The sequence below is a fragment of the Limulus polyphemus genome, unplaced genomic scaffold (genome assembly GCF_000517525.1).
Source record: "Limulus polyphemus unplaced genomic scaffold, Limulus_polyphemus-2.1.2 Scaffold2653, whole genome shotgun sequence".
Lineage (NCBI taxonomy): Eukaryota > Metazoa > Arthropoda > Merostomata > Xiphosura > Limulidae > Limulus > Limulus polyphemus.
The window spans coordinates 26,971-36,355 of record NW_013668263.1 but is presented as its reverse complement, the minus strand read 5'-3'; the positions used below and the strand labels follow the sequence as shown (position 1 = coordinate 36,355).

Here is a 9,385-nt window from a genome sequence, read left to right as displayed (position 1 = left end):
AGGCGTCCAGTGGACCCTCACCAAACAGCTGGAGGACCCGGATTTTGTGGTCGACGTCAGTCTTCTGTCCCACAAGCAACAGCATGCACAGTCCAAGCTCACCTGGCTTGCTGAGGAGGCAGGAAAGACCGGCCTGAAGATCAACACCAGAAAGACGGAGGTGATGTGGCTGAACAACAAACAAGAGCGCCCACCTAAACATCAGGTGGCCAGAGAAGATCTCAAACACAGAGCTATGGAAAAGGATCAACTAGAACCCAGTCAGCCAAGACATCAGGAAAAGAAAATGGGGCTGGATCGGACACACACTGCGAAAACCAGTTGACAACGTTACAAGGCAGGCCTTGGACTGGAACCCACAAGGGAAAAAAAAAGCTGTGAGGCCAAAACAGACGCGGAGGAGATCGGTCGGGAGTGAAGCGAAGGCCGCCGGAATGGCGTGGACCCAGCTGAGGAGAGCAGCCCAGAACAGAGTCCGTTGGCAAGGTGTTGTTGCGGCCCTATGCTCCACTGGGAGTCTACAGGATTAAGTCAAGTCATACATTGTAAATCTATATTAATAAAACAATTAAAGGAATCAAGAGTAAACACTTGGTGATGTAAAATTTAATTTTTTGTTGTTGAAATAGATATAACAACTAGTTAGATTTTTTAGAAACTCATGAAATATTTTTTATTTGAGAGAAAATAACTCACTTCTTTTGGAACAGGATTCCATGCAAACTTCTTCCCTTTTTCCACCTTTTCTAGATTCTCAGCTGGTGGACAATACACAGGTTTCATTATTTCTGCACATCTGGGCATTTCAGTAGTAGCCTTTTCAAGTAAAGCCTAAATTTATATTGAAACTTTGAATAAAATGTTGAATCAAATATGAAACACTCCACATGATCAAATCAATGATACAGTATCCTTTATTGTGATATAGTTAGAATATTTCCAAATAAATAATATTGATGACTAAAGCATATTTATTAATTGTTAAATTTAAAAAAGGTGATAGTATAGTAATTATAAATAATAATGATAATATAAAAAAACTTTAACCATTTTTAATGATAATACCAAATTTGGGATATTGGAATCTAATACTACAGCTTTGAGAGTGAGAGAAAGAAATTTACAAAAATATCTTTTGGAAATTAAAAAAAGAAGGATTGATATCTGAAATTATACCAGTTGGTTATCATTATGGAATATCTTAAGGATTACCTACAGATCAGTTAACATTTTCCTATTCCAAAAATGTATTTCTGGTAATACTTACCTTCTTTCACACTTTAGCTTTATCCCAACAAAAGTTTCTCTTCTCTTCCCATCTAAGCATTCGTATGCACCTTACCTCGCTTGCTCCAGCCTCTATATCCCACTATATTGCCCATAGCAATTTAAATCTTATGATTCCCTACATCTATGTCAATGCACCCCTATACCAGATCCATATATAGGCTCCCTGTTATCACTTCCTATTCACTTTTTGAGATGGTCCAAATTATCAGACCCGAAACCAGCCATTTCATGGGGAGGAAGAGCAGGAGAGTGTGAGAGAAAGTGAGTATTATCGAAAATACATTTTCAGCATAGGAAAATGTTAACTTCCAAAACACACTTACCTCTAATCAGACTTTAGCTAGAATCCCACATTGACAAGATAGAGGGGTTGGTGAGGGCAAAGTCCACACAGAAAATGTCTTCGTAGAAAAGAGGTGTGGGAAAATGTGATATAGTTATAGCACATAAGTGGGGTTTGCACTACTTCTGGAACAGGTATGCTCTTTGCCCGGTAATAAAGGCTAACTGGTCACAAAGGCAAAATCCTAATGTCATTAGAAGAACATGAATTCATCCAGACCCCAACCAAGCAGAAAAGGTCCCATATCTCATCCTTGGAATTATAGGGCTATGGGTCCAAATCAAGATCCAAGGTGTACTGGCTAGGGCATGAGGATGGCTGTATTGTTTGGCCTTGTTTAGTGTGATATTATTGGAACTCAACCTGAAAGTAACAGAATGTTGCATGTCAAGCCACCAGAATTACAAAGAGTAGGCAAGCAACACCAATGTGGACAAACTTTGGGAAGAAAAGACCTATCGGAATACAATGGAAAATAAGTGGAATGGTAAAGAGTCCTGTGAAAATGAATCTCAAATGAAAACCTCTCCCATCCTGGTTGAGAGAATCTGTGCCCAAAGTCAGAAGATGAGGGACAGGATATCAGAAGGATGGGAACTGGGCATTCCCATGAGAGGCAAAAGCAAGGAACTGAGGCAACCCGAGATGAGAGCAGACCCAACGAAAAATTTGTGGATGAAGCATCCATTCTGTGGGAAGAACTCTGTTGGGATGAGATAACTGATTGGTCACTAAATTCATAACCTGGAACATGACAAGCAAGGAGAACAATCTGATGATTGTGGGCCCAAAAGAAAAGATCTAATATTTGAAAACAAAGAGATCTGGAATGAGTGCCCTCTTGCTTGGAAATGTAGGAGATCACTGTGTAATTATCCAAGGGAAACATTACCACCTACCCTCACAACAATTCAAGAGCCTGAGACATAACTCATTAAACTGCTAGAAACTCTAAAAGAGTGATGTGGAGAGAAGATTCCTCTTTTTTCCAGAGGCTTTTGAATTCTATATCCCCTACACAAACTCCTCATTCCTGGAGAGAAGCATCCGTGAAAAGATGTATCTCAGGACGTGGGGGTGGGAGAGGGACACCTACTTTTCTGTTGTTTCTGCACAACCACCAATCAAGATGGAGTGGTCTTGAAGCCAATAGGGTCACCGGACAATCCAGCACATCCTTGCAAATGTTCCAATGGTCCTGTAATGACTACTGAAGGGAATCCATGTGGGACTGACCCAAAGGGATGAGTGATTACAATGATGCACGTAACCCCAAAAGAGAACAAATAACATGTGCCAGTGGAGGAGATGATGGTATTAGAAGAATGGCTCATTCCATGACCTGAAGGCATAGAAGAGAATGTATGGCCCGACTGTGACATGAATTGAAAAATACCCCTAAATTGAAGAGGTACAATGTGGGAATAAGAACAGACTTCTCCATTTGGATGAGAAACCCAGCTTTTGAAGCTTTGGATAAAATAACTTGGGGGGTGAAGCTCTGCCAAGTGGCAGGAAGGAGTGAGAAGGATCCAGTTGTCCATATGATGGTGAGTGTGAATGCCCATTGATTGAAGATGACATGAAAAGGATCCGACCATCTGGCAAAAGACGTATGGGACAGATGTGAGGTCAAATGGTAGAGCACAAAACTGAAAAACGTGTCTCTCATGCACAAATCAGAGATACCAAAACAAGACTCCATAATTGAAATATGAAGGTTGGCAATGGTGACATCAATCTTTGTCACCCATAGACTGGGTGCAAAGTGCCAGTGGTGGGAAAGAAATCACTCCATGGTTGCCAATCGCCCATCTTCTTCATTACTACAAACAAACAGGAATAAAAATGGTCTCTTTGAGCAGAAGATCCTAGATGGCTTACGCTCAACAACTGGATGTAAAAGACTCTTGGGGAGGGGAAAAACAACCATTATGGTAGATAATGGAGGAGGAGATATGAAATGAAAGTCCAACCCTCTGGTAAGAAACTGAATGATCCACTGATTGAAGGCAAAGGTCTCCCATACAGACCTGAACCATCTGAGTCAAGCCCCTACAGAGATGGATCCTATATGGTAGTCACCTATGCCACTGTTGGCAATCCATATGTGTGTAGGGTGCCTGCTGATAAGGGCAGAATCTCAATTTTGTTCTGACAGAATGTGGAGCCAATGCAGGAGATCTGGAAATTGGAACGAGGAATGCAGTAAACCATTGGTTAGAAAACTGGGAAAGGTCAAAGGCCAGTGTCTAAATAAAAAAGTAGAAATGGGCCACATCCATATAATCTGGAATACCTGCAAAAATCGAATGTCTGAGAAAAGGAGCTTCTCTGAGACCTCTAAGGGCCAAAAAAGGAAGTTGAATACCCTCAAGTAAGACATCTCTCTCCAAAAGATCCCAGCAGCAAACCAACTAAGAAACCAAGGAGAGAGTAGAAGCTGATAACCTTACTAAAGTAAAAGACAATAAGTGATTAAGATCCTCTGAAACTGGAGCAGCACACCTGTGAAAGGCCTCAGACAACAGTTGAAAAGAAGATAAATAATGCAAAACTGTTGTAAGGGACAGTCTGATCCTGGAAAACTGAGTGAGTTTAAGACATATAGAAGCATCAGGCCTAGGATCCCAAAGAGGGAGAAGAAGATCCAACCTCTGAGAATCTAAATATGGGTCCTCCAAGCAATGGAAAGCTAAGGGATGCTGATCTGATAAACAGGGAGAACAAGGTATGGCAGCAGCCTCTCTCAATTGATTCACAACTCTCCAAGCAGGCAAAGCAATGTCTGATGGAGTTGGAAAGATAACGTAACCAGCCAAATGACTTTTCTCCTACAAAGAAAGAGAAGAGTCATAAGCCACAGGAGAAATCTCAAGGCATAACAAACTTGATGTATTACTTACAAAAACACGATGCAGGAGGCGGGATGTCTCTCTAAGGATGTCTGTCTGAGCAAAGGAAGGAGGTAGAAAAATAGAGTTAAAATTCTCACCAGTCTGCTCCTGATCCCCCCACAGTCTCAGCTCTGAGCCTACAGAAGAAAAAATATCAGACCTCATGACAAATTCCACCTCTCTACCTAGGAGGGACTGGACGTATTCTGCAGAAAGGGGGCCTCCGATCCCATACTCGGGCAATGCTAGACTCCAGAGGTGGCAAATTAGGAGCACTAGGAGACTCCATATCAGAGAGGTGGATGTGAGAATTCATATTCAAAACATCTCAGAATTTTCTTATTTTATTGAATCTAAAGTAAATAGACAATAAACTCAAAACCCAATAATACGGGTCTAAAAAAATCATCTACAGCATATGTATAACTGAAGTTATACAACACGTAAGAGAAACCTACAGAAGCACATGAGACTGTCATAATGTTCTGCTGTTGAGAAAAAGTGAAGAGGAAATAGTAACGGGGAGCTTATATACGGATCTGGTATAGGGGGTGCACTGACATAGGTGGAGAGAATCACAAGACTTAAATCTCTATGGGTAATATAGTGGGGTATAAAGGCTGGAGCAAGCAAGGTAAGATTCATACCAATGCTTAGATGGGAAGAGAAACTTTCATTGAGATAAAGCTACAGTGTGAAAGGAGGTAAGTAAATTTTGAAGGAAAAAGAATAAAAGCCCACATTTCACTTAAACAACTTTCTTAAATTCAAAGACAGTGTTTACTAAATGTATCACCGTTAAGTCATCTATAAATTTACATGTCCATGGTGTAGCCATAAAATAGCCTTATATAATTAGTCAACTGTTAGTTGACATGCTAAAAATGAATTGTATGTACATACATTAAAACTTTTCTTTTCTGACTTTTGAATCAGGCTTTAACCAAAAATTACTTGGAGAACCTGATATAACTCTAATTTTAAAAAACCCTCACAGCTAGCCCAGGGAACAAAAGGAATAAATTAAATATAAATGTACATATAATTTAATTAAATAAAATTTATTTATCCTCTCACACACACCTGAAAAATACCAAACCTTACCATCCCTTTTTCTTTATTTTTCAATTTTTGCTGGCTAATTTTGACACTGATGGACGGGGACTGATAGGTGCTCTTAGGTACAGGAATAGCTTTAATAGTGATTTCATCTTTTTGCTATAGATATGGAAAAGATATCTTTCTCTCAAAAGAAAAACTTGAAAAGTGAAAAAATTCATACTAATATCATTCTCTTTTGTCCACACAATGTATTACCATTTTGGAAATATAAAATCATAAATTGTAATGTACATATAGTATTTTCTAAATATTCAGTATCATGTGAATGTGTAATCAGCTGATTAAATTTTTTTTTGCATAACTCGATCCACATGAGATTTCCAAATTACCTCCAGAGAAAATTATAACAATAAAATATTTACAGGGTATAACACAATGACATACATACACCATTAATTCAAATTTGAAAAATATTTTAAAGTCACAAACCTTAAATTCAAGAACGACTAGATAAAAGTTTGTCATAATGAATGCCTTGTAAAATTTCACAGACTTTCATTTAAAGTATAAAGAGTTTAAATATGTTGAATTTTTTCTGATAATAGACAAACTATACATAAATGTTATTTTCTAATTGAATTGTTTTACCTGATCTTTAGTTTTCTCTCTCAGTGAAACTGCATTTTTGGCATTAGATTCACTTAACTTATAAGGTTGAGGTTCTACAAATGAAGACAGTAAACACAACAAATCAAAATGTGATTAAATCTGAACACTGTTAAAGTTATAATTTTCCTATACTGAAAATGTATTTCCAATAGGTAATTTCCTCTGCTTACATAAATAGCTATTCTTGTTCAGTGTTGCCCTCTATATGCAAAAAAAGCCTTGAATCTCCTACTCATTTGGAATCAACTGATTTCAACATGTCTCTCATGCAAATCATCATGCAACAACCCTCCACCAAAAAGAGGGCGACATACTCTCTTGACGCTTGTGACTCCCTCTATTCAATTCTACCAAACTATCGCTTTGAGTTTTGGCAGAAAATGGATCACTAGATTTCAGTGGGGAGGAAGAGTGGGAAGTGTGAGAGGTGGTAAGTACCTATTGGAAATACATTTTCAGTGTAGGAAAATTATAACTTCTGATATGGTGCATTACCTCATCCCACAAGGACACTCCCCAAGAGAAGATCTTCAGAATTGAAGATCTGATGTGGAAGACTGCATCACTTCTGAACCAGATATACTCTTTGCCCACTGTGGAAAGATGTCACATATATGGATGGAAAAATGGAGGAGAAAACCATGGCAGGATAAGGATCCGAGCCATATGACATTTATGAAGCTCAATCCCAGAAAACATAAAAGTGGGTAAGATTAATAGGATGTTCCCCTAGATATGTAGTGGCTAGGGTGTGACAGAACATACATGGAAATTCAACTACATCCAAAACCCATGCCAGTGGTAACCGACATCCATGCAGGGGTAAGATAAGGGTCATACCATCAGTGTAAACTACCATCCAAAATTCGGCCACCGGGTATAGACATCCATGTGGGGGTAGGAAAGAAGATCGTACCATCAGCAAGTCGACTACAATCCAAAACCCAGGCCACCAGGAACAACATCCATGTGGTGTTAGAAAAGGGGATCGTACCAGCAGTAAGTCAACTACAATCCAAAACCCAGCCATTGGGTGGGGGTAGGAAAGAGGATCATACTATCTTCACCTTGAATTAATAAGACTGAAGGGAATCTCGTACCCCCGACCAACAAACGGGCATATGATAATGTGAAAAATTTATTGACTGATCAAGGAACCCGACATCAAAAAGATGTTTACTAAACCCTATCACCCCATGTACCCTTTACTGCGCATGACACAATGTTTTAATGTCTTACATTCAAAACTTTATTCAACTACTTTTTGTTTAGATTATTCCAATAAGAATAGCATAAAATCTTAGCTAATAATCCATATTATAATAATATAGAAGTTTTCAGTTCTTAATTTTACAAGGAAATATTTTTTTAAAATCCTGAATTTCCACTAGTGTGACCCACGTGACACATTTTCTCTTAGCATGTCATCATCCTTATTTTATCCATCATCCCTCAAAAATGTATGAAATTAAACGTAAAATGCTATCTATAAAATCTTTGTTGCTCAAACAAACCATAATTTTTATTGCCTTCAATTTTGTTTGGTTACCGAGCTATCAAATAGAAAATCAGCCCCCTCCTGCCACATCCTCTCTTTCACAATTTGTTGATAGTTTTCTTTTATAAGCCAACATGGTATTACAGTGCAGATTTGAACTGTTAAAGAATACCTGTTCAGGCACCACTTGCCACAGAGTGGGATGAAGAAAGAAAAAGAGAGACATGCCTCTGAAAAAGAAGAGGTATGTATATAGCGTCATAAAAGATTGAAGGATGACAACATGTTGATGACGGTACCCCGACAAGGAAGAATTAGCAACCCAAAGCAGAGAATGGGAGATGAACATATAAGATGTAGACCCATTGCTCAAAATATGAAGTACCTTCAATGGATGGCAGGGTAGACATGTAAGGAAAAGGGGAGGTGCATGATTGGAGTAAAAACACCAGGAAGTGATGATGGGAAGAAGGAGACAAGGAATAAAAGGTCAATCGAAACCCATAGGTAAGGGAGGAAGGGAAAATAATCACAGATAAAGAAGTGGAGTAAGGGGAGGAAACGTGCGAAATGGATATAATGGAAATAAGCATTGAAAACAATGAAGCAACCCACAAAATGTACTGGACAGAGAAGGTCATCTGGATCCCACTGAAAAGAAATGTGGAAGATGGTACGAAATGAAAACATCAAAAGAAAAATAATACATGAGCCATGAAAATGTAGGTTAAAAAAAATCGATCCAGAACAAAAGAAGCAAATAGAGCCAAAACAGCTGAGAAAGCCAAAGTAGTGCTGGCCAGGAAATATCAATCAGTAAGGCCTGAACCAGAGTGACATGGATGCACAAAATTATGGGGAAGAAGACTGATGGAATGGTAAAACAATTAATGGAAACCTGACTGAACTTAACGACAGACAGGGCAAGTGGATGATGAACCAGATACCAAAAACAAGAGGTAACTAACTGGAAAGTGATAAAAGATTAAAAAAATTCACATGCAAGAGTAACCCACTGGATGCAGAGCTACCAAAAATTAGGAGGATCAAGAGGTCACTCCTTGAGAGAAAGTGCATCAGGACTGGAAAATCAATTAGCAACGAGGACAAAGCACCTGGAACACGACCCTCCAGAATACTTATGTAAACTGTGTGGCTTCCAAAAAATTATGAAAATCGACTGTTTACTTCAAAGGGAGCGTCCACTTGGCGAGTGATATAAGCCACCACCATCAAAATGAAACAGGATTAGTCAAACCGAACAAGAAGAAGAGTGTGAACTACAGCACCTTGGACAGGTGGAAGTGTATGAGTGTGAATGGGATAACAGCGTTCGACTGAAGACCATTATTCTCAAGCCTCCTACTGAATGAACCGATGTCATGGGGGATATGCTAAACCATCAGCACATATAGATGAAGAGGGAAGGATGAAAATTAAGAGGAAAACCCAAAGTAAAGACTTGAATAACAGAAAACACCTTCAAATGCATTCGAGGAGGAGAATGGATGGTCCCGATGGTGGGAATGTTTAAAAATACACATGCCAATATGTATCCAATTTATGATATTTGTCAACAAGATTGATACACACAGTTTTCTTTTTTAATACAAATATATTTTAATA

General features: G+C 38.8%; 1 protein-coding gene across 4 annotated transcripts in view; it reads right to left on the bottom strand.

Moving 5' to 3' along the window:
- The window catches only part of LOC106467540 (cilia- and flagella-associated protein 99-like), a 72,723-nt gene that overhangs the window by 43,210 nt on the left and 20,128 nt on the right, over positions 1-9,385 (bottom strand). For 3 of the 4 annotated variants that reach the window (XM_022395736.1, XM_022395737.1, XM_022395739.1), the window contains 3 exons: positions 6,757-6,854; positions 5,635-5,748; positions 697-831 (listed from right to left, as the gene is read on the bottom strand). In XM_022395736.1, coding sequence (XP_022251444.1) covers positions 697-831; positions 5,635-5,748; positions 6,757-6,854 — 347 coding nt within the window. Of the gene's footprint in view, positions 1-696; positions 832-5,634; positions 5,749-6,240; positions 6,315-6,756; positions 6,855-9,385 lie in introns of all 4 variants that reach the window. The other variant, XM_022395738.1, reaches the window with a different exon arrangement.